Here is a 27,333-nt window from a genome sequence, read left to right as displayed (position 1 = left end):
CCACGGCTTCATTGGCTGAGAAAGCTCGGCCACATCTTACAATAATTATCCCCCTTACTTCATCAAATTCAATCTTAAGGCCATCAAGGAATTTAAAAATCCGATTGTCCTCCACAATTTTCTTGTGATGATGGCTATCTTCCACATATTTCCATTCATAGGTATTGAATAGATCGAGATCTTGCCACACCCGTTTCAAAGAGTTGAAATACTAGGTGGCACTATCCTCTCATTTATGCATCTCACCAAGTTTGAGAGTCAACTCAAAAATTTGAGATTGATTACCCAAATCTGAATATATCTGGTTCACATTCTCCCAAAGCTCTTATGTCATTGGATAGCACATATAGTTAGAGCTAATATCCTCTTCCATGGAATTCACAAGCAATGTCATGACCATGGAATTTTCAGCATCCCAAGTCACATAGGCCAGATCATCTTCTGCAGGGCCTGGTTTTTCACCAGTCAAATAGGCCATCTTCCCACCCTGATTGAGACCCTCACAAAAATTATCACTATTCAATCGAATAGTGGTAATTTGAACAGAGTGAGACTCATAGTTGGTTCCACTATCTTTTGATAGGTTTGCAGTAGTGGAAGATGGTGGGACTACATCAGACTCAATTGAAACATCAAACACGGTGCTACAGGTGAGACAGAAAACGGGAGAGAAGGAGTTAGCAAGCAATTGCCTACTCTGATACCAACTAGAAAAATAGAGAGAATAGTTTGGGAATAATTTCCTTATTTTTAATTGAATCTTTTTTGATTTACACGGGTTCCTACTAATAGGAATTACAAGAAATCTAAACTATAACTAATTAGTTTACCTAATAAAGATACATTCCTATTTTATAGCCATTGACTAATTACTCCCTAATGTACAACTACACAATCTTGGTAATTATTGTCGAATATCTTTATGACTTTCCAACAGATAATATCAACCTACTAGTAAAAGGGTGGCTTAATAGGCCTTTTACAGAAATGGAGGTTCGACAAGTGTTAAAATGCTTGGCGGGTGAAAAAGCTCCAGGTCTGGATGGCTTCACTATGGCGTTCTTTCAATCTTGTTGGGAAGTGATCAAGGGTAAAATCATGGGGGTCTGTCAAGAATTCCATGAAAATGGAAGGTTCAAAAAAAGCTTCAATTCAATCCTCATTGCTCTTATTCCAAAAAAATAAATGAGGGGTGGTTGAGGTTTAAGATTATCACCCCATTAGCTTGGTGAGTGGGATGTATAAAATCATCTCAAAAGTCTTGGCGAACAGGTTAAGCATGGTGGTGGAGAAAGTAATATCAAAGCCCCAAAATGCCTTCGGAAAGAGAAGGCAAATACTCGATGTGGTGCTTATTAGATATTGCCAACGAATGTTTGGATAGTAGACTCAAGTCGGAAGAACCGAGGTTTCTTTGCAAACTAGATATGGAAAAGGCCTTTGATCGAGTCAATTGGAGCTTCTTACTCTATATGCTCGAGAGATGTGGTTTCAAGGGTGAAGTGGTGCTCATGAATCAAACATTGTATCTCTACTGCAAGTTTTTCTATCTTGATTAATTGCACAACAAGCGGTTTTTTTCAAAGCTCATGAGGATTAAGACAAGGGGATCCCTTACTCCATTATTATTTGTTTTTGTAACGGAAGCATTTAGCAGGATGATCGACATTGTTGTGGAGGGTGGTTTTATATTCGGCTTTTCAGTGAGGGCGGAAAATACTTAATATTTCTCATCTCTTGTTTGCAGACGATTCCCTGTTTTTTTGTGAGGCCAACCATCATCATATCCATGCATTGAGGGCTCTCCTTCTATGCTTCGAAGTCGTTTCTGGATCGAATGTGAACTTGGGCAAATCATATGTTGTTTTGGTGGGGCAAGTGCATAATGTGAATAATATGACTTATCTTGGGAAGTAAGATATCTCATTTACCTATGAAATATCTTGGCCTCCCGTTGGGTGCTCATTTGGAATGATGTCCTAGAAAAGATGGAGCGGAAACTCAATAGTTGGGAGTGGATGTATTTATCAAAAGATGGCAGTCACACTCATCAAAAGTTCCCTATCCAACCTACCAACTTATTTCTTCTCTTTATTTTTGCTTCCATCAAAGATGGCTTACTTCATAGAGAAAATACAACAGGATTTCCTATGGGGAGGGAGATGTGTTCAAATTTCATCTAGTGAAATGAATCACCATTTGTTCCCTAATTTTCAAAGAAAGTCTGGGTATCAGAAATTTGCAGCTTTACAATAAGGAGTTGTTGGGCAAATGGCTATGGAGACGTCCCATAGAATATGGAGTTTTGTGGAGAGAAGTTTTAGACTTAAAAGTATGGTAGAACATGGGGAGGTTGGTGCTTGAATGAGGTGAGTGGATCCTATTGGGTGGGGCTTTGGAAGCACATCAGAAGTGGATGGACTAAATTCTCTAGTTTTACTCGTTTTGAGGTGGCAGACGGGTCCTGAATTAGATTCTGGAATGACAGATGGTGTTGTGACAGGGCACTTAAGGAAGCTTATCCAGACTTCTTTGGTATAGCAAGAATGAAGGAAGCCTTGATTGCAGACCTCCTTAACCAATCTAACAGCACTCCTCAATAGAATGTCACATTTCTTAGAGTTGTCCATGATTGGGAAGTTGAAGCAATTTCAGAATTTTACAACCTAGTCTATTTTGTCCCTATGTGGGGAGGTTAAGACAAGATTTTTTGGTGACCCTCGGCGAAACAGAAGTTCACAGTACGCTCCTTCTACCAATCCATCTCTAAGTGTAATGTAAATCCATTCCAGTGGAAAAGCAATTGGAAGACAAATGCCCCTTAAAGGTATCCCCTTTTTGTATGGACAACTTGTTTGGAGAAGATTCTCACTATTGACAACCTAAGGAAATGCATAAACATAGTCTTGGATTGATATTGTTTGTGTAAAAATAGCAGAGAATCCATCTATCATCTTCTAATACATTGTGAGATTGTCACGACTTTGTGGAATGACTTTTTTGCTAGGGTGGTTGTAGCTTGGGTTATGCCAAGAAGCCAGAAGGGTGATCGGCCTCTTTTCTTCATGGTGAGGCTTCCAAGACACTTCTTAGATTGCCGCAATTTAGAAGATGGTTACGATTTGCCTATGGTGGTGTCTTTGGAGAGAGAGGAACGTGCGAAACTTCAAAGATCATGGGCAGTCATTGGATGAACTCATAACTTTTTTTTTTAACACCTTGTTCCAATGGTCGGTTATAATTGATTTTAATGGCATGACCATTCATGAATTTATTGTATCACCAAAACATCACTCCTAGGGATTGCTCTTGTATATGACCCTTATAATTAGGCTTTTGCCTATTCCTATGATCAATAAAATCTTATTTACCAATAAAAAAAAAAAATCCTTCCAAAAATGTTCTGGAATTTGTTGTTATTCAAATCCATCTGGAACTCAACCAAATAAATCCCCCAAATTTCTTTTTTGATAAGTAAATGAGTATTATCAATCAACAAATAGGCATAGCCCAATACAAATACAGAAAGTATGCGTTATCTAACTAGGCGCAATAGAGACAAGAAAATTTATCTAACTAGGTGCAATAGAGACAAGAAAATAAATAGCAATGGCACAAGTACATAGAATTCTAATAAAAAAAGCTTTTAGTTCCACTAGAAATATTTCCTTATCTTCAAATGTCCGTTCATTACGCTCATGTCCCAAACAACACATGATGCATATGGGGACCATCTTCTACATAGCTTTAATCTGTTGAATGGCTCTTAGTGTCCAGCTCACTAGAACTGCCACCACTATCTCGGGCATAACCCAAGGTAAGTTTAGTCTACTAAACACTTCATTCCATAAAACCCTAGTTCTCTCACAATGTAATAGGAGATGGTCCACCGACTCACCCCCTTTACTACAATGATCACTAATCTGGAATGATCACCCTCCGTTTCCTCAAATTGTTGTTTGTGAGGATCTTACCCTAGGAAATTGTCCACATGAAAAAGGTTGCTTTGGGAGGTGCCTTATGTCTCCATAGCCTTCTCCATGGAAGCAAAATATTGGGCTCTTGTGTGAGGGACTTGTAGTAAGAGCGAACCGAGAAAGAACCTTTACCTGCAGGTGTCCACCACAACATATCTTGTTGCTGGTTGCTTGGTTTTATAGAGTATAAGAGGCTGAAATATTCTTCAAAGCTACTCATTTTCCAATCTCATTTTCCACTGGATTTGCTCTGCCGCTATCACCATCACTTCGACCACTGAAACATCTTTGGCACTTGCAAACCGGAAAAGTGAAGGAAATACATCCTGTAGAGCACTATTACCACACCAACTATCACTCGAGAATTTAATCCCGAAACCCTCACCCACAAGAAATCTTGTGTGTCTAGTGAATACCTCCAATCCTCTTCTTATGTGTTTCCACAGCCTCACTCTGTAAGCCCCTCTCACTTCTTTAGTACACCATCATCCCCATAATCCTCCATATTTGCTCTTAATCACCAACTTCCATAGGGCTTCTGGTTCCTTATTGTATCTCCACAACCATTTACCAAGTAGCTCCCGATTAAAATTTTTCATATTTCTAATACCCAAACCACCATTGGAGATAGGGCGATATACCTTCTCCCAGTTAACTAGGTGGAATTTGAACTCCTCCCCCACTCCACTCCATAAGAAGTCACATTAAAGTTTCTCAATTTGAACCACCACACTTGCAAGGATAGGGAATAGAGAAAAAATATATGTACTTAAATTAAATAATTTACTCTTAATCAAGGTAATCCTACCACCTTTTGACAAGTATATTCTCTTCCATCCTGCCAGTCTCTGTTCAACTTTCTCAATCACTGTGTCCCATAATGAAGACGCTCTCAAGGCAGCCCCCAACGGGAGTTCAAGGTAAGAAATAGGGAGAGAGGCAATCTTACATCCCAGAGTGTTGGTCAACCGTCTTATGTGATAAACATCTCCAATTGGTATCATCTCTGATTTGTCGAAGTTCACCTTTAACCCAGATGCCGCTGCAAAACAAAGGAGAAGAGCCCTCAGTGCTCGAACCTGGTTTAGATCTGCCTCACAAAATATAAGTGTGTCATCAGCAAATAACAAATGAGAAATATTAATAATTCCCCTCTTTGGGGTACTAACCTAGAAGCCAGACACAGACCCATTCTTAACCACTGCCAATGTCATCTTACTAAGCATCTCCATCACAATAACTAAAAGTAATGGAGACAACAAACAACAGATCTCTTTGTCGTAAACCTCGTGTGCTATGAAAAAAAGCTAATTGGGCTTCCATTTATCAAAACATAGAATTTCACCGTTGATATGCACCAGTGGATCCATGACAGCCACCTCTCCCCAAAACCACACCGCCCAAAAAGATAAAGAAGGAAATCCTAGTTAACGTGATCGTACGCCTTCTCCATGTCTAGCTTGCAAATGATACCTGCAGTGCCAGCTTTCAATCTACTGTCAAGGTATTCATTCGTAATAAGAACTGCGTCTAGAATCTGTCTACCAGCTACAAAAGCATTTTGGGGTTGTTTTGTAATTATCTTCCCCAATACCTCACCTAGAAGGTTCGTAAGCACCTTGGAGATGATCTTATAAACCCCATTTACTAAGCCAATAGGCCGAAACTCCTTAACCTCTGTAGCCCCAACCTTCTTCGGTATCAAAGCAAAAAAAGCGGCGTTGAGGCTTTTTTCAAATTTTCCAGCTAAGAACTCTCGAAACACCTTCATAAGATCATCCTTTAACACGACCCAACATGTTTGAAAGAAACCCATTGAAAAACTGTTGGGACACAATGCCTTGTCTTTAACCATTTTCCTCACCACTTTGTAAACCTCTGTCTCCTCAAAAGGCCTCTCCAATCGACAAACATTATGCAGCCCAATGGAATTGAACCCAAGCCCATCAAGCGTAGGCCTCCATCCTATATCACTAAAAGACTGCATGTTCCAAAGCTTTAAATCTTTTTTAAAGCTTTCAGTTTACCTGCAAAGATGATGCTAGGTGTCCCTTGTATCTGATATGATGCCCACCATTGTCTAACCCTATCCACAAAGCCTTCAGATTTCAGGCACATATTTTCAAATTTGAAATACCTGCGCCTTCTTTGGATGCCACCATAATCTAGCATGATATGCCAGTGATCCGAGCAAAGACAAGGCATTCTCTTTTGCCAAACATTCAGAAAATGACTCTCTCTCATTCAGCGATATCAGGAATCTATCTGATTGAGACCCTGTTTGATTATTCAAACACGTGAAAGAACCCCCAGTTTGTGGCAGATCCACTAAGTTTAAATCAAAGATGCACTCTATCATTGCTAGCCGCTCTCTTATATTTCCCAAACATTCATTTGGAAATCTTATGGTATTAAAATCTACACCAATGCACCATGGGAGGTCCCACAAACTATGTATTCCAGCTAATTCTTCCCACAATAGTCTTCTATTGTTGTCTAAATTTGGTCCATATACACCTGCAAAGGCCAACAAAAAGTTATTTGTTACACTCATAAAGGAGCATGCTACCGAATAAGCCCCTATGAACTCCTCTCTTTTCTCCACCACCTATCTATCCCACATCACGAACACACCTCTTGACGCCCCATTTGAAGCCAAATATACCCAATCCACTTTTACACAACTCCAAAAACTTCATACAACTCTTCTAGTAATTAATTTCATCTTTGTCTCTTATAAACAAACAATGTCTGCCTTCCACTCACGCAGCAAGTTCCTTATTTGAAGACACTTATTAACCTCATTGAGCCCATGGACATTCCATAACACAATTTTGGGTTTCATTGATGGAAGGCCAGCCCCTTCCCTTTTGACTTGTCCTTGCTAAAACTACCCTCATAATTCATTGACCATGTTAACCTTTAAGCTCTCACTATTTATTTTATCTAGCTTTCCTGTGTTGTTGGTGCCCCACTTCAATGGTGGTAAGGTGAGCCATAAACTGTTCCTCGAACCCTTCACACCCCATCCCCTCACACTGTTGTATTTCCTTCACCTCTTGAAATACCCAATCAGAAACACTAGACTAATAAGGTAGCATGTAGTTCAGAGGGATGGGCTCACCCACTGTAAACTCCATTGGCAAAACCAGAGTCCCTTCCCCGAAAGGATTTCCACCCTCCCCAACAGGCCCACTTAGCACCTAGATGAGTCTTTGGTTATTTTCTTCTTTAGAAAGAGTTAACTCTTCACTGCCAGAATCATCCACACATGTCCCTTCCCTTATGTCCCTCTCAAAGTCATTGAGAAGCTCAGAAATAGTGTTCGCCAAAGTAAACCATCACCCCCGCATCCCATCGACACTTTATGCCCGCCTCCCAAAGGTGACATGGCCCACAGAGGTGTAGAAATATTCATTGGAATCTCTGTCATCATTTTTTGAACACACGACATATGTTGATCGTCTACTAATAGCTCCATCACCATCTTCGGCATCTTCTGTGTCCCCGTGGATGGATCCTCCTTCGTCCGCTTACTTTGCAACAAGTTTTCTGGTGGAGGGGTTCAGTTTCCGCCATTAGTTGGAGCCTCCTTACGTTCTCTCCACACGGGTTGGGCTCTCCCATCATAACGCCCCAAGGGCTTAGGCCCAGCCCATCGGCCCACTTGATTTCTCCCCAAGGCCCCCCCCCTATATTTTGGCCCTGCCCTTCGAGTCATAGTCCATTTACATGGTCCAGCCCCCTTAATACTATTGCAAGTTAATAACCCTAATCGGCCTCCGATCCCCTAAGCCCATCCCAACCCCTTCAGCCCCTTTTCTATCCCGATTCCTATCACTTTCCTTATTCCCCTCCAAACATTTCAGTATTTTTTCCACTTCCTCCTACAACTTCCACAATTGTGCCTGCATCTCCACCAGAGTGTTTCGTACATCAACCTCCTCTTGCCCAACACCATCCTTGCCAACGCCCCACTTCCGTATAGCAAGGTGAATGGCTTGATGCATATTTCAACAGAGTACCCAGTTGTAGACTTTCCCCCTCTGTGCCTACTCACATTTCACGGTGAACCGTCGCTACCCAGAAGCACCACCCTATAGGACCTTATGTACGGTTGAAACTCTTTCACCATTGGCCTTGACTGTGATTCACCGCGAGTCCCCTCAGCATTTCTCCCTTCTTGAAGATACTCCCGCATTACCTCCCTCAATCTTCTCCATCCCCTCCCCCCTTTTCCTCAGGTATAGAAATGAAGCTTCGCCTCCCTCCCTTATTGTATTCAACTACCGCCATAAATCGACCACAGCTATTCGAGCACCACTGTGCTATATGTGGAAATAACCAATCCCTGATTTTCAGGAATATCACTGCAGCAATTAGGATTTTATTGTTAGTTGACTATATTAATTTAGGAATAAAGCAACTCAGGAAAATTCCTGATATCTCTATTAGTTTGTTTCCTATTTTGTAGTTTCCTATATTTGTAATTGGCTAGTTTCTTGATCTTGTGGTAATTAGTTTCTTGTTACCAAATATAGTGAAAGGAACTTATCTTCCTTCCATTATATATAGGCTGTATGTTTATCATTGATTAATAAGAGAATTATTTTCTTATCTAAAATCAACATGGTATCAAAGCACCTATGAACCGTAGATAGATGACAAAATATGAGATGACAATGGTTCGGCAAAGTCAATTACTCTCCAAAGTCACCTCCCATCATAAAACTTCAACCGCATGTAGCAATGGAGGACCAGATGGCAATCTTATACCCATTATAGGGCACAAACTCAATGGACAGAATTATCTTCAATGGTCACAATCAGTAATGATGTTCATTTGCAAAAAGGGAAGAGATGACTACCTCGCTGGAGTAGCAGCCCACCAAGCGAAGAAGATCTAAAGTACAAAACATGGAAGTCAAAGAACAATATGGTGATGTCCTGGCTTATCAACTTGATGACCAACGAAATAGGAGAAAATCTCCTATTGTATGGGACTGTAAAGGAAATCTAGGACGCAACCAAAGAAACATATTCTAGCTTTGATAACTCATCAGAACTATTCGCTGTTGAAAGTAGTCTTCATTATCTACACCAAGGAGATCTCACGGTCACTCAATACTTCAACACTCCCATGGAATTGGCAGCAATTAGGCATGTTTGAAAAATATGATTGGAACTGCCCAGAAGATGGAATCAAATACTGGAAAATAATTGAAAGGAAAAGACTCTATAAGTTTCTGTTGGGCCTCAACAAGGACCTTGATGAAGTTCGAGGAAGAATCATGTGGCTAAAACCGCGACCTAGCCTTCAAGAGGCATTTTGAGAAGTTTGTATGAAAGAGATTCATGAAAAGGTGATGATGGGAGCACCAACTACGGCTCACAGCCCTGAAGTATCTGCACTCTCAATTCAAGGTCCTCCACATCAAGCTGGAGACAACAGACCGAGAAAAGAACGACCTTGGTGCGATCACTGTCGAAAGACTGGTCACACTCCAAGGAGACTTGCTGGAAGATCCATGGAAAACCCGCCAATTAGAAGCCCTCACGTCCATTCAACAATAGAGAAAGCCATGAAAATCTGGCATCCTATGACGAGAACCACACATCTAAAACAGTCTATTCAGTAAAGAACAAATGGAGCTTTTGCAAAAATTGATCAACCAACAACAATCCTCCAATACCTCAGTCATTGGAACTGGATCCTTGGCTCACAAAGGTAATTTTTTCAACCCTATTAGTGCGACAAAAGATAATCAACCCATGGATTGTGGATTCAAGAGCCTCCGATCACATGACTAGAGATGCAAGGATTTTTAATACTTATAGTCCATGTCATGAAAATTTTCTATCAAAATTGTAGATGGGTCTCTCTCAAGAGTAACAGGAACAAGTTCTGTGGTTATATCAAAGAACCTCATCCTAAACTCCGTCCTCTTGGTCCCAAACTTAGATTGTAATTTACTTTCTATTAGCAAACTCACTCAAGAGCTTAACTGTGTTACTAAATTCTTCCCAAACTGATGTGAATTTTAGGACTTGAATTCAAGGAAGATGATTGGCAATGCTAAGATGTGCTCAGGGCTCTATATCCTCAAGGTTGGTGATCTTCTAGAACAACAAACTCACAAGGTAGATTCAGACTATGCAGACAATCGGTCTACAAAAATTTCTTTTTCTATTTCTCATTTCAATAATGAAAGTGCAGTTATGTTATGACACTATAGAGTATAGACTAGTTCATCCAAATTTCGTGTACCTTCAAAAACTTGTTCCTTCATTATTCAGCAATAAAAGTCCAAAAGATTTTCAGTGTGAAGTTTGTCAATTCACTAAACATGCCCGTAACCCTTATTCAATTCATCCATATAAAAAAATTCCATCCATTCTCAATGATCCATAACGATGTCTGGGGACCTTCACGTATCAAAAATATTATCGGGACTCGCTAGTTTATTTTATTTGTAGATGATCACACTAGGATCACTTAGGTGTTTCTCATGAAAGAAAAATCAGAGGTTGGTCAAATCTTCAAAAACTTCAACACTATGATTCAAACCCAATTCCATACCAAAATACAAATCTTTAGGACTGATAATGCAAAGGAATACTTCAAACACATTCTCGGAGATTACCTACACAGTCAAGGCATTATACAGCAAAGTTCATGTGTTGATACTCCACAAAACGGAGTAGCATAAAGGAAAAATAGACACATTCTAGAGGTTGCTAAATCACTTATGTTTTCCACTCATGTCCCAAAACACTTCTGGGGGAAGCCATACTCACAACAACTTATCTCATAAACCGAATGCCTTCCCATGTCTTAAACTTCCAAACATCTTGTCAACTCCTTCTTCACTCTTATCCCAACACCCAAATTGTCTCAACAATACCACTCAAAGTATTTGGGTGCTCCGTGTTTGTCCATGTCCACCAACAACATAGAAGTAAACTCGACCCCAAAGCATTCAAGTGTATATTCCTTGGCTACTCTCCAAACCAAAAAGGGTACAAATGTTATTCCCTTGTTACAAACAACCACGGGGAGAACATCAACCTTACTACCCCAAATCTGATATTTAGGGAGAGAATGACATACAGGAATACTAGCTTTGGGATATTGATGCCACAACAACTAACAACCACCCAAGTCAACAAGTCACCGTCCCTCCTATCTCAATTACTCCTACTCCTACTCCAAACCACAGTCACCAAATAGAAACAGAATCTAAAAATCTTCCACCTCCTTTAACTCCTGCCCAACGTCCGAAACCTACAACCAATGGTGAGCTCATTGTATATTCTTGAAAGAAGAAGATTCAAGAAGATTTAGAGCAACAAGCACCTCTCAAGCAAAGTCAAGAATCTGACCCGAATGCAAGAACACATGAAACTTTACTAGGTAACACTAGCTCTGAATTCATCACTAATGAGTCAATTGCTAATGACCTTGATTGTCCCATTGCTATAAGGAAAGGTGTGAGGTCATGTACTAGTCATCCAATCCACAAGTTTGTCTCTTAAAAGAGTTGTCACCTAGCTTCCAAACATTTGTGGCAAACCTAAACAAAGTGCAAAGTGCAGGTTCCTAATTCCATTCAAGAAGCCATGTCAATTCCAGAATGGAAGACTACAGTATGGGAAGGAATTCAAGCACTAAAGAAAAATGGAACTTGGGAGATTTCAGAGCGACCGAGTGGGAAACATCCAATAGGATGTAAATGGATACACACCATCAAAAACAAGGCTGATGGAAGTGTGGGCAGATTTAAAGCGTGACTGGTTGCAAAAGAGTTCCCTCAATCCTATGGCATCGACTACCAAGAGATGTTTGCTCCAGTAGCCAAATTAAACACTATTCATGTATAACTATCATTGGTTGCCAATCTTAACTGGCCTCTTCACCAACTTGATGTTAAGAGCCCCTTTCTAAATGGAGACCTTACAGAAAAAGTTTACATGGACATTTCTCTTGGCTTTGAAACATTGGCAACTATGAATATGGTACGTAAGCTCAAGAAACCTTTTATGGACTGAAGCAATCCCAGAGAGGTTGGTTTGACAGATTCAACAGAACAGTGAAGAAGTATGGGTATTCTCAGTTTTAAGCAAATCACACATTATTATCAAACACTCAACTGAAGGAAAGTTGGCAATTCTAATTGCGTATGTAGATGACATCATCTTAACAGGTGATTATGAAGACGAACTAATCAAGGTCAAAACTTTACTCGCCAATGAATTCGAAACCAAGGATCTTGGGAGTCTCAAATACTTCATTGGAATGGAAGTAGCCCAATCAAGAAAGGGAATTTCAATGTCACAACAGGAGTATGTACTAGATCTTCTTAAAGAGACAGGAATGTTTGGGTGCAAACCGGCTAAAACACCCATGGACTCAAGTACTAAGCCCTAAGAAAATAAGGTAAGCATTCCAATGGACAATGGCATATATGAAAGACTTTTTGGGAAGCTGATTTATCTCTCGCACACCAGATCTGATATTGGGTTCTCAGTTAGTGTAGTCAGTTAATTCATGAATGATCCAACCAAACAATATATGGAAGTTGTCAACCGGATACTGAGATACCTTAAAATGACACCAGGTAAAGGCTTGTACATCAGGAAAAACACAAGGAAAGATATTGAAGTGTTAGCTGATGCTGACTGGGCCAGGTTAATAACTGACTGAAGGTCAACATCTGGTTATTGTATGTATGTGTGGGGAAACCTAGTAACATGGGGAAATAAGAAACAACCATTAGTTTCTTGAAGCAGTGTAGAAGCAGAGTTCAGAGCTATGGCACTCGAAATTTGTGAGGAAGTATGACTGGAAAGACTAATGAGGGAACTAGGAATCATCACTTCTGAACTAATGAAGGTATTTCGTGACAATCAGTCAGCTATTAGCATTGCAAAGAATCCAGTACATAACAACAAGACAAAACATGTGGAGATCAATCGCCACTTCATAAAGGAGATGATAGAAAATGAGACAATTAGTCTGCAATACACGTTGACAAGCCAGCAAATAGCAGATATCCTCATTAAAGCTCTACCAAGAAAGAAATTTGAAGATTTGAGTACCAAGCTTGGCTTGATTAACATCTACGCCTAGCTTGAGGGGTAGTGTGGAAATACTCTATCTCTGATTTTCAGGGATACCGCAGAAACAATTAGGATTTTTTTATTAGTTGACTATGTTAATTTAAGAATAAAGAGATTTTGGAAAATTCCTTATATCTCTATTAGTTTGTTTCCTATTTTGTAGTTTCCTACATTTGTATTTGGCTAGTTTCCTAATCTTGTGGTAATTAGTTTTTGGTTACCGAATATATATATAGGTCGTACGTTTATCATTGATTATTAAGAGAATTATTTTCTTCTCTAAAATCAACACTATAAAGCTGCAATGTCCCTCCCTCATTGTTGTGTAGAACTCCTTAACTCCTAACATACCTCCAATGCTCTCCAAAGCCATTGCACAGTGACCAACAGTAGTTCATGCTGTCAGAATATTGTGTGAATGGCCTAATCAAACGGCCTTGAGTGATTTGTATATTATATATGAACTTTACAAGAATGCTATACATGGAAAGAAAGTAGTTCCCGAATGATTCCAGCCCTATATGGAACCTATACTCTGTCAAATATGCTAACTGTACAAGCCTAAGTAAATTAAGGAATGGTGAAAAAGGAAAGAAGAATAAAAGAAGGATTATGGACAAATAAGTTGTCCATTGACAACCCCCATCAAATTAATGCAGGTTGATCAACAAGCATCAACTTGCTACTTAAGAAGCAATGTCGATGGCAAGTGAGAGCTTTGGTAAAGATATCAGTAATTTGCAGCTCAATGAAAACATGTGGAAGAGTGATAACATGAGCTTTAAATGCTTCACTGAATAGCACTCGTATTATCGGCATGTAGAGTTGTAGGATCGACCTCAGAAAAGTCTAGCTCAGCAAGTAAATCTTGAAGCCAAATAATTTCAAAACAAGCAAGATACATCGCTCGGTACTCAGATTTTATAGATGACTTAGAGACTCTGTCTTGCTTTTTACTCTTCCAGGAGATCAATGCATCTCCTAAGAACACACACCAAGTAGTGATGGAGCAAAGTGTAGCTGTACAACCAGCCCAATCAGTGTCGCTATAAGCAATAAGACGAGGAGAAGTCCCTGTAGGCAAGAATAAGCCACTAGCAAAAGTGCCATGAACATAGCATATGATCCTACGGACAGCAGCCAAATGAAGATGACGAGGAGTCTGAAGAAATTGACTGACTTGTTGTACCTGTACTGCAAAGGAAATGTCCGATATAGTATGGTGAGATAGACAAGGCTACCTACCAACTTCAGGTATAAACTGGGATCAGCAAGTAAGTCACCCTCCTCTTTAAGAAGCTTGACATTCAATTCGATGGGAGTAACAACAAAGGTGGCCTTCTGCAGGCCGATTGTAGCCACCAGGTCACTAGCATATTTCTGTTGGTTGAGTGAAAAACCAGATGGCCTACAATGCACCTCAAGACCAAGAAAATATGTGAGATACCCAAGATCTTTCTTATGAAAGGATTCAAAGATATGAGTCTTGGGCTGGCCAAGTAAAGTAGAATCAGAACTAGTGATCACAATATCATTAACATAAACCAAAAAAACAACAATACCCATGTCTAATTTTTGGAAAAACAAGGAAGTGTCATACTTGCTTTGCCTGAGTGAAAATTATAATAAAGTGTTTCGAAATTTATCAAACCAGGCCCTCGGAGCTTGTTTGAGACCATAAAGGGAGCAATTACACACATGCGAAGTCACAGAAGAAAACAATCCTGGGGGTGGTTTCATATAAATAAACTCTTTAAGATCCCTGTGAAGAAACACATTTCTGACATCCATCTGATGTAGTGGCCAATCATTGGTTGTAGCAAGAGCGATGATAGCATGAACAATAGTTATCTTAGCCACAGGTTTAAAGGTCTCTTTATAATTGACACCATACTCTTGATTATTCATGAGTGCAACAAGTCGATTTTTGTACTGATCTAAACTTCCATCATATCAGACCTTGACTGTGTAAACCCATTTGCAACCCAGAGGAATAATGGTGGGAGGACAAGACCCAACGTCCCAGGTATTATTGGCCTCTAGAGCAGCTATTTCTTCCTGCATGGCTTGTTGCCAACATTCATGCTTGGCAGCTTGTGAGTAGGATATGAGAATATCAAAATTGGACAATGTTGCTAGTAAGAGCTGAAATAAAATTGATAAAACTGGAAGAAGGAAACCCACACCTATCCAAGGGTACAGACACTCGAGGAGAGTGACGTACCAAAGGCATTGAAGGTGTTGTAACTGACTAAATCTGGAGCGTGGAAGGATCAAATATCTTAGCAGCCACCTGAAGAGACTATGGGCGAGGACGTCTCGTATATACAATGCCAGGTTTAAAGCAACAAATGATAGGATGAGGATCTGAGAACTACTGCTCAAAGGAGGGGAGGACCACAGTAGAAGATGCGAGCAAAGAGAACACAGGAAAGAAATGTTGATTTTCAAAGAAAATAACATTCCAAGAAATATGTGTACAATGTAATGTAGGATCATTGCAAACAAAGCCATTTTGACACATTATATCCTAAGAACGCACATCGAATAGCTTGAGCAGATAATTTATGTCGCTCATGAGGAGGTAAATGGATAAAGCATACACAACCAAAAGTACGAAAATTATCATAACTAGGTTGCTTAGCAAACAAGCGGAAATAGGGAGACTCCATGTGTGACTTGGGAAGGTAAACGATTAATCAAGTGAGTAGTAGTTTTCATAGCCTCAACCCAGAACATAAAGGGAACAGAGTATTTTAACAAGAGAGTACGTACCACATCTAGAAGATGACGATTTTTGCGTTCAGCTACTCCATTTTGTTCTGGAGTAGCTAGACATGAACGTTGATGAATAATACCTTTAGAAGCCAAGAATTCCTAAAACTCATTACACAAATATTCGCCATCGAAATCAGTGCATAATGTCTTGATAGAAGCAGAAAATTGATTTTCAACATGCACTAAACACACTGTGAACGTACGAAAAACCTCAAATTTAGAGCGAAGAAAATATATCCAAGTAAATCTGCTATGATCATCAATGAAAGTGGCATAATATTTAATTTTTTCATGTGAACTAACCAGGGAAGGTCCCCAAACATCACTATGGATAAGATCAAAATAGTGAGAAGCTTGACTAGCATGCAAAGGAAATGGAAGAGTTTTGCTTTTGCCAAACTTGCAAGAATCACACTCGAGAGAGGAAGAACAACGTTCTTTATTACTAAGTCAACCATAGTTCAATACATGATATAAGATCTGAGTATTGGGATGGCCTAAACGACGATGCCATACTATACTAGATATGGAATATTATTACAAGCAAAGGACAAATTAGGAGAAACTAAAGAAAATGCTGGAACATGCAAAATAGTGGAAACAAGCGCCCCACTTTAGGTCTCTTCGCTATCGGCTTCTCCGTTACCTGGTCTTGCACAACACAACCATCACTAGAAAAATTAAAAGCACAATTGTTATCAACTAACTGACCAATAGAAATAAGATTAGTAGAAAACTAAGGAGCAAGAAAAACCTCAATAAACTTAGAAGAGACATCTCTAAAAGCAGTGATTGCCAAGGAGCTACAATTGGATGTTGGAATAGCAAACTGGCTAGAGTAGGGCCCAACATGTCACAGAGCTACGGGATTATGCGTCATGTGATTAGAGGCACCCGAGTCCACATACCAGAGTTGAGCAGAATTGTTATCCCATTGCTGATAATGCCGAAATTAGCATCTATTGCACCCTTTTGGGTGTGCAGGAATAGAAGAGTCACCTGGAGAAGAGCCATAGGCCACAGAAGTCATTGCTGAAGGTACAATAAGAGAAGTTTGAAATGCTTGAGCCTAACAATTCTAGGTGAAGATATGACATTCTTTGATAGAATGACCATTTTTCTTGCAATAAGAGTAGGCTTTCTTGGGACAATTAGTAGTAATATGCCCAAATTCCTTGCAGCAAAAACATTGCAGGTTGTTAGAATGCAAAGGTGGTCCTCGCCGTTAAGCAGCATAAGCCACAGGGGTTGACCCTGAACAACCATGAGATTGCTCCAGAGTAACTTGAGTATTAAGACGTTTTTCTTCACGAAGTAACTTACTAAAACAAACATCAAGAGAAGGAACAGGAGAGCTATTCAGAAGAGAGGAGCAAATAGATTCATATTCGGGCAGAGTTTCATAAGAAACTGATCACGATGACTAGTCTCGTAAAGATTTTGAATAATGGAAAGAGAGGCAACAGGAATATCCACGATAACCATATCAGAATATTCATTCCAAAGAGTCAGAAATACCGAATAATAGTCTTGGATGGAACGATTGTCATGTTGAAACGTGGCAATCACATGCTCTAACTAAAAATGATGGGCCCCGTTATCTTGATGATACACTTTCTTTAAGTAAGTCCACATGGATTGAGTGGAGTGACGAGGCCTCAAGTTGGTGATAATATGTGGCTCAACCGAGCTGAGAAGCTAAGACATAATCCGAGCATCAAGCACAACCCATGAAGGATAAGACACTGAATCCTTGGATTTATCAGGATTGGGTGCACAATCCGTGCCATCAATATGGCTCCAAAGATCATTTCCCTCGAGGAAAAGTCCAAATTGAAAAGCCCACATAGAATAATTTTTGCCTGTAAACTTGGCTCACACAGATGTAGAGTCTATCGTAAATAAATTAAAATCGAGACAAATAATAACCAAATAACTGTCGAGAAGCAAACAACACTAGAAAATACCCACAAAGCCGAAACCTGGGAAGGAAAAAAACAAAAGAAAGCCAAGACCTGCAAACTACTGTTCCGAGACGCTGTTCCGAGAGTCATAGAACTTTGTCCCGAGAGTAACCAACCTAGAGTGATGCCGGAACCACCAAGGGAAGGTTGCGCTGACAGCCACCAAGCCACAGAATGACCGACAAACCCAGAACAGAACCACAAAAACTGAGAAGAAGAAATCATCGGGTGCACCATAGGACAACACAGACTTGACCAAAACACATTAGAGGCACCTCCAAAACCTAGAAGGAAAAAATATTTCAAGGGAAAAAATGATTAGCAGACGGCTCTTGATACCATGTCAGAATATTATGTGAATGGCCTAATCAAATGGCCTTGAGTGATATGTATATTATATATGAACTTTACAAGAATGCTATACATCGAAAGAAAGTAATTCCCGAATGATTCTATCCCTATATTGAAACTATACTCTATCAAATATGCTAATTGTACAAGCCTAAGTAAATTAAGGAAATGTGAAAAAGGAAAGAAGAAAAAAAGAAGGATTATGGACCACAAAGTTGTCCATTGACGCATGCTCACTCTTCCATGCTCTCTCCGTGATACGTGGCAGACCTCCTTCCTTAACATGCACAAATATCTTTAATTCAATCACAAGCTCTCTTGTGAACCCCATCTGTGCTACAACAATCATTAACGTTGCACCATCATCGATGGAACAAAAAGACTATTTTGCGGAAGTGTACAGTGAGATATCGCTCAGCTTCCTTGGAATTTTTTAAAAATCACCCAAATTGAAACAAAAAATTCCCACGTATCTCAAAAACCAACCAAATAAACCCAAAAAATAAAAACCCCAAATCTAGACATAAAGCTACGTTTCGATGTTGAGATGAATTGAGTTGAGTTGTAAATAGTAATATTTTGTGGGTCACATTGAGATGGGTTTGACTTTTCTAAGTTAAGATGAGTATAACTTTTTAGGTTAAAATATATGAAGTAGGTTGAGATGAGTATAACTTTTTCATGGGAATATGAAAAGTAATGAGTTTCATCAATGATTGATTTGAGATGAGTTTAGTTTAGTTTAGTTCAACAATCTAACATGACAACAAATGAAAAAAATAAAGTTATGGGTGAGCCAAATCAACTCTCATTTCTTACATTTACATGCATATCACTATTAATCACTATCTTATCAGATGTGTTGTATTAAATCACTCTCAACTAATTTCATTTCATCTCATCATTATAATTTTTTCAAATTCTCATACAAAATATAATAAACAATTCAACTTTTTCAAATCACAAAACAATACTAATATTAAAAAATAATATTCTAATAATATTTTATTCAACTCATCTAAAACCATTTTATCTCATCTCACTATCCAAACGAGCCTTTAATCTACTACTATAATATTAAACATTAGAAGGGACATTTACGGAGGAGAGTTCGATAAAATATGGATCGATATGAAAAGTTATCAAGCGGATTATTGTTAGTCAATTGTACAATAGCTACAATAAACCAATATTTAAAGTGATTGTTAGCGCCTCCTAACCAAGTGGAGGTTTGTGCTCTCCACAGTCCACACAAGTGGTGACAATAACTCCAAATGTAACGCCCCGACCCCGAGGGTCCGGAGAGTTAACTCATAACACCTGATAAACAACTCTAACAAGGCTAGAGTACTTCCAAATTCAAGAATATATCCATTTTACCAAACCTCAAATCGAACGTAAATACTTCAATTAAATAAATTAAATAAACTCATTTATCCAATATTCAATCCAACAACCCAAATAAAATCAACTCTTCTTCATGTCTCAAATAACAACTAGGAATAATAAAACATTAACATAGTCTCCATAAACCGTCTAAATCCATTGAAGTAAACTTAAGAAAGATAAATAACCTCTAACACCAACACTAATATCATGAGATACCCAACAATAAATCAATGCTAATCTTTTCCATAGACTTTAATACTGATCCTCAGCCGAACCATCAATGTCATCTGAAATATTATGGAGATAAGGGGGGTGAGTTATCAACAACTCAGTAAGCAGAGAACATATACCAGTGTATAAACATGAGCATTTACAGAAATCAGAATGCAGAACAAAACATTTTCATTTTCAGAGTGCGGAAGCAGAACATGTTATTAAAATATCAGAGCGAAGATTTAGAAGTAATTTCATTCAAAATATTCTTTGGCATAGCATAAATGATCATCGTCATCATCAAAACATCATATCAGAACAGAGGCCATGTATAACCCCCGTGGTAGGGTTGTGCATCTGCGGATAGCCAAGCAGAACATAAAACACTCTGTCACCAAGGTGTGCACTCAAAACAGAGACCACTACTATAACCCGTGGCAGGGCCGTATCCACTATTATTACCCGTGGTTGGGCCGTATCCACTATTATAACCCGTGGTTGGGCCGTATCCACTATTATAACCCGTGGTTGGGCCGTATGCCACTATTATCACCCGTGGCAGGGCCGTAACTGAACGGAACAGAAACAGAATCAAATTCAGAATCAGAGAGTCATGCCAAAGGTTTTCAGAAACCACGTCTTTTCCAAACAGTGTACTGAACAAAATTTTTCGGAACAGAACAAAATCATATCACCACATAATTTATGCACAAATTTCATATTCGCTCTCATTTTCAAAGTTCAGAAATAAAATATCAAAAATAAGCTCATGTTTACACCAGTCATGACAGAAAATACGTTATTCTTAAACAGAATCTCATGAGTAATGCAGAACAAATATCTGAGGTTGTTTTCAAATTTCTTTTCATAGCAGAACATGCACATTATCCAAAAAGGACCTCAGTTCATTTTATTTAATGCAAAGTCTAGCATAGGAACCCCGCTTACCTGAACTTCTTAGCTTTTTCGAAATTCCTCAAAACGTCGGACAATAATTAATCGTCACCTATAAAATAATCAAGTAATTCCCGTAAATTCTCAATCAATCACGTATTTCGTATTTGAACCTAAGAACCTATTTAAATCCTCAAAACCTAGAATTCTAAAAATTCCTATAATACCACCATTATCTAAAAATAAAACACCGTTTACTCTTAAAATAAACATTTACTTAATAACATGCTAAAATACTTAAACGATTTAAGGTACGTACAAGTGACAATTTCGTTAATTAATAATAAACAAAAAGCTTTAATCGTAATTTAAAAGTTTAAAATAAAATTTCATAATTACTAAAATAATTTACTATCAAAGTACAGTTTGAAAATCCTATTTATTGTATGCAAACTTTTCTTGTACCACCCGTAAAAACCACATAAAAACAGACCAAACATAACAACTTGAACACACTCTAAAACTAAGGGTAAAACCGTAATTCAATTTTAAATACCATGCAACAATGTAAGTTACGGAAACTACAACTGTGAAAACACGTAGACTCGGTGCAACACCGTACGGACAGGGCGCGAGGCACTCACCGCCAAGGGAGGAGCTGCGCGCGACGCGGCGAAGAAGGTCACGGTGGTGAGGCACTGAGAGAGAGAGAAACACGGTGAGAGAGAGGGACAACATTCATGCAATAGAGATGGTACAAGGTGTGTGCATGGAGGTGTTACCGAGAGAGAGGGTGGTGGTTTGAGTCGGCGGCAGCGCAGCAAGGTGGTGCAGGGCGTAGCTAGCAAGACCAGGTTATGGCTGTTTCCGTCGAGGACAGTGGCTGAACGCGTGCCTGGGAAGGAGGGTCTGGCAAGGAAGTACTCTGTTTCTTGGTGCCAAAAACAGAGCAGTCCTGGTTTCCTTCGGGGTTCAGATGCGCGACGTGAGGCTGCCGGTGGAGACTTGCTGTGGTTGGTCCTACCTCAGGCTAGTGTTTTCCGTCGTGTGAGGGGCCAGTCGTGCGGTTACAGCGTGGGAAGGCTTGGCCGAGAGAGTGGTTCACGGTGGTCTGGCTTACGGTTTCGCGTGGGAAGGCAGCGGCGCGAGCTTTCTTCGTAAGCATATAAATAGACGATTGAATCATGAAAAGAAAACCCTAGACGAAAACCCGACGGATACGGAACGCGCATGAGGGACGTGTGTGTGCAAGCATGCCGTGAACGAAAACGTGTGTGTATGCATGCTGTGCGACGGAAAACAAAATAAGCCGTGCGAAAAGAATAATATAAACGGAAAGAGACGGAAACGAAAAAAAAATAAACAAAACAAGCGGGGAGAAAAAAAATAATAATAAAAATAATAATAAATAAACGGCATAGACCTCCAAATAAATAAATAAATAAATCACAGTCCATCTGCACAAATTTTGGGTCTGGGTGTTACACCAAATTACAAATAACAAATATTTAAAGGGATTGTTAGCCTCCTTTGCTCATTGCATTTCTAATGGCATACCATGTAATGAAGAACGTCAACTAAAAGGATAATATATATTATAAGCTTCAAGCAAAATGGGTAGGGACTGCTTGAAGACCATAACAAAATGACACCATGGTCATGTTTGAAGATTAATGACACTTAACAAAATAAGGTCAATTTTCAAAACGTTTCGATGAGAACTACATTAAAATGTTGGTACTCTTCTTATTTAAGAGAATAAGACTACAATATTGATGCCTGTGTTCTAGATTTAGCATATTCTATAAAATTTCCTTTGACTTACCAAAAAAGGAGATTTTAATGGGAATATGAACAACTTCTTTTCCTTTTCAGTGGAATATGCATAAGTTCGAATGGTGTACTATAAATATTTTATTAGTTTCCGTCATGAGGTAATAATTTTCTAACGTGTTTCAAGTAAGAAATTAAAATTTTGTTTTTACTTTGCAGTGCGAACTCTATTGCGCCATCTACCTTCAAATGTCCTCAACTTCTTTGGTACACTGCATCCACTCAACCGCTATCATATCTTGGTTTTTTATTTTTTTTATTTTCCTTTTTGTTTTCTCTTTTACTTATCGTTCATGGTGTTAAAAACTGGCATCATTTAACAAATTTTTATGAAGGAATCGAGAAGTTATGTGAAATGAAGTTGATCCATGTCCAATCCCATAAACTTCTTTGTCAAATGTGTGAAGAGATATCAAATGCAAATGATCAACAAAGGATGGATAGTCGTGTTTATGATGCCATTATCAGTGCTATCAAGAGTGGGATTATTGAGTTTGTTCTTCAGATGCTGGAGAAGAATCCGGATCTTGTATGGACCAGAGATGAGGGAAAGAGAAATATCTATTCCCTTGCAGTGCTACATCGTCAAGCCAAAATCTTGAACCAATTATTCGAGCTTCATTTGAAGAATGCCCTGACATGTTCTTTAGATGTCAACAGTAATGGCATGTTACATATGGCTGGCATGTTAGCAGAGTCTACTATGCTTAATCGCATCCCAGGTGCAGCTTTGCAAATGCAAAAAGAACTACAATGGTTTAAGGTCCGCTCTCACTTTTTCTCTCTCTGACAGACTTTTACTTATAGGTGCGAGATAACATTTCCAGAGCTTTAATAATAGTGAAAGAAAAACAGCAAAAGTAGGTAGAGAAAATGAGGATGGGAGTTTTCAAAAAAGTGATATTTATCAATCTGTGGTTAGGAAAACAACACTTTGGACTCATATGTTTCTGAGTTATTTTATTCTCAAAAAGATACGTAGAGTATTCTCATTCACATTAGTTAAATTGTAAAATTTAATTAATAAAATTTAAATTTTAAAATTTTTTTTCTAAATCAAAGTATGTCATGTGGACTTTACTAGTTGTACTATATACACCGACTTATGATTATATTTTCTCTTCTAAAATTACTATAAGATTGTCCTCTCTTGTCCTTTCTTCATAAATGAGAGAAAAGAAAACCGGGAATGCTTTACCTAATTAGAAATTCTAGGCCATCTATTCAAAAGTGTAAATTAAATTAGGGTTCTCCTATTAAATAAAAGACCTTAACATAATTAACAAGGTTTTCTGGTCTCAAGAGAAATAAAAAAAAAAAAAGGTTCAAACTCGGTTTTCTGAACCCACTTTAATTCTGTTTAGGTAAATTTGGTTACACACCCCTTACGCTATATCGGACTTTAGATTAGCTCCTCGTGCTTTATTTTTTGAAAAATAACACCTTGTAGTTTCAATTATTTAGAAATATGTCCATCCGTCAACTTTACCGTACATCAACATTAATGAGAAACGCATGAGCCAATCACAAATTGCCACGTGTCCACCATAATCTTTTAAAAAAAGATAAAATTTGTCTTTTAAAAAAAATTAGTTTTTATAATAAAAAACTGCTTTTATTATTAGAAACTTAAAAATTAAAATATTAAGAAAAAACTGGAAGGACAGCCACCTGCTGTGTCCATGTTCTGGCCACCACCAGAATGGCCAGAACTGGCCGACCTTTGTGGTGCCAGTTTCTAGTCACCACGTGGGTGGCCATGATCGAGCCACCCTGTGGCCGCCGTGGTGGCGCCCCAGCCTGGGGAGGTGTCCATCACCGGTTTTCAATTTTTAAAAATAAAAACTGTTTTTATTATAAAAATTAGTTTTATATGTTTTTTAAAATATTATGGACGTGGCAGTTTATGATTGGGTCATGTTTTTCACATTAATGTCAATAGATGGAAAATTTGACGGAGGGACCTATTTAGAAATAACTGAAACCACAGGGTGTTCTTTCTCAAAAAGAAAAACATAGGGAGCTAATCCAAAGTCTGGTATAGCACAATGGGAAACACAGACTTACTTGTAGGAGTTCATGTGGTTTAGTTCATGGCTTTATTTCTAGGAGTTCATTCTTATTGTATATGTTTGTGTGGGTTGTTTGGGTTAGGCTTAAGAGAGTAAGATTTATATTTGTTTTATTTGGACAAAAAAATGTAAGGATTTAACCATTGACTTTATATATTACCTCAGATTGTGAAAATATGTATTATGTACAGATTAGGTAAGTAGATTATGAAGGCGATACAATGGTATTAAATCCTACATGAGTGAGATGCTAACTCAACTTGCTCTAATTGTAACTGTGATGTATTCATTTGGAGCATAGAGCAGGCAAAATATATCACATATCAGAGCCTGTAAACTTGCTAGGCCTTGATGAGGATCTCAAGGATTTGTGTATAGAATGTTTTGTCCCAGATGAACTCCTGCATTTCCTTTTTCAGTATACATGCTTGGAATATGGAATATTTGGTACAACATTTAATTGGTCCATTTGGGGCATAGTGCAGATGAATGGTACGTACTGGAGTCAACTTCACACTATTATAATGACTCGGAAGGCCCAAGCCATATCTTGGCCCCTACACAGAAAGAATTAGTCAATATAATTACTACCTCTTAGAATTATTATTTATATACAATCTAGGGTATTACAATCTTTTCCTTTAAATTCTCGACATCCTCGTCAGTTGATTCTATCATGAGGCCTAATTGGATTGACTTTATACCATTTGTAATGACACAAGGAAGGTTTATGCCAAATCTTGACTTATATATATTCCAATAGGACTAGCCAATGTTATATTTAGAGCCCCTTCTAATGTGGAATTTGTCATAAAGAATGTTAGCTCTCCCAAGTAATGTGGAAATTGTTCACAATCTTCCTATAGGCTATATGCAATCTACTTATAAAAAAAAAAAAATCTTCCTATATGCAAACTGGGTATTGCAACTATAATGCAAAGTAGGCTTGATGAGGATCTCCAGAATCCCTTTTATTTTCTCATGTAATGTACATGATTGAAGTATAGATCCAACACTTTATTATTCAATCGATGGTGTTGTTGTTTTGTGAATTAGAGTACTGAATAAGAATAATCTAAAACAATTGATGCTAAATTTAAATTTTAGAGTTAACAGTTAATTCTTCTGGTTATTAATATTTGGTAACCTCTTATTCGAAGATTTTGTTTAAAAAATTCAGGAGGTGGAGGCTATTGTCCATCCCAAGGTTAGAGAAGCAACAAACGAAGATGGTTTAACTCCCCGAGAATTGTTTACAAAAACCCACGAGGCTATGCTGAAATCGGGAGAGCAATGGATAAAGGACACAGCAAGATCTTGTACAGTTGTCGGTGCTCTCATTGTTACCATGATGTTTGCTGCATCCTTTAATATTCCAGGTGGAAACAAGCAAGATACTGGCTTGCCAATATTTTTACCGAAAGGCTCTCTCATGGTCTTTATAATTTCCGATGCCTTGTCCCTCTTTTCCTCTTCAACTTCAGTCTTAATGTTTTTGGGAATTCTCACATCCAGGTATGCAGAAGACGATTTCCTCACGTCTTTACCTACAAAAATGATAATAGGCCTTTCCACCCTCTTGTTTTCTATTGCAACCATGATGTTTACCTTTTCCGCTGCACTTTTAATCACGCTACGCCATCAACAATGGATTGCTGTTCAAATCATTTTTTGGGCTGGTGTTCTATTCATCCTCTTTATAATGACGCAATTTCGTCTTCTTGTTGAAATGTTCATTTCAACTTACGGACCGGGCATCTTCGGTAGGAAAATAAAGCTTACTTTTAACTAATACCTTGTGCACTACAGTGAATGTGTTGTTATGTGTAAGGATGTAAACGATTCGAGTTTGAATGAACAGTAAGTTGTCAAGATTTGTACATTTACTTTTAATTCGAATTGGAGTTGAGCTCCATGTTTTCATTGAATTTATTTTATATTCTTGAGTAGCTCGTCATCTTTCAAGCAAGTTTGAGTTTGTACATGGGTTACTTAATTCTAACAAAATAGATTAGTTTTAGTATATCGTATGACTTATTTACAAAAAAAATAAAAATTAAAAAAAAATCCAATTTTTAAACATTTTAAAAGATTTTTTATATACATATATCAATTAAGAAATTCTATATGGAAGCCTTACGTCACATATTTATACCTAACCAATATGTGATTTATCATTTTTATTCTTTTATCTAAATGTTTAAATATGTGTTTAAATGAAAGAGCAAAATGATAAATAACATGTTAGTTAAGTGAAAGTATGTGAAGTAAAGGTTCATTGTAGCATTTCTCCTATCAATTATATTCATAAGAATTTAATCAACACATGGTATTCCTATTTCTTATTCTTATCCTTTTAAATGCTTAATATATTCTCATTATAAATTTAAAAATAATACTAATATATGAAATTATTTGAGTTTATACATAATTATACAAGTTGAAATGACCATTATACGAGTCCAATCATTTGATAATTATTTATGATTTTGTGCTCAATAAATAAATCGAATTGAACGAGTTTAGTCAAGTTAATCTAGAGTTGACATGTTGTTTATGTTAGAGGGCATAATCATTGTAATCTTAGTATAATATACAGTGGAACAGTAAGTAGTACACACAAGTTCGAACAACCCATTTTTCCATCTTGTTTGTGTTCTGACTTTTACAACATGGTATCAAAGAGGGCTTTCTAGTTTCTAGATTGTTATTTTATTTTATTTTTTTATAGGTAGTTTCTAG

General features: G+C 38.1%; 1 protein-coding gene across 1 annotated transcript in view; it reads left to right on the top strand.

Moving 5' to 3' along the window:
* The window catches only part of LOC108990128, a 61,840-nt gene extending 35,336 nt beyond the window's left edge, over positions 1–26,504 (top strand). The window contains exons 7-9 of the mRNA XM_035685470.1: positions 22,679–22,726; positions 22,855–23,282; positions 25,772–26,504. Coding sequence (XP_035541363.1) covers positions 22,679–22,726; positions 22,855–23,282; positions 25,772–26,383 — 1,088 coding nt within the window. The 3' untranslated portion in view covers positions 26,384–26,504. The remainder of the gene's footprint in view (positions 1–22,678; positions 22,727–22,854; positions 23,283–25,771) is intronic.
* Positions 26,505–27,333: the final 829 nt, after the last annotated feature.

Source organism: Juglans regia, chromosome 14 (assembly GCF_001411555.2).
Source record: "Juglans regia cultivar Chandler chromosome 14, Walnut 2.0, whole genome shotgun sequence".
Taxonomy (NCBI): Eukaryota; Viridiplantae; Streptophyta; class Magnoliopsida; order Fagales; family Juglandaceae; genus Juglans; species Juglans regia.
Note: the sequence above shows the minus strand (reverse complement) of the source record. Positions and strands in the feature narration are given on the sequence as shown.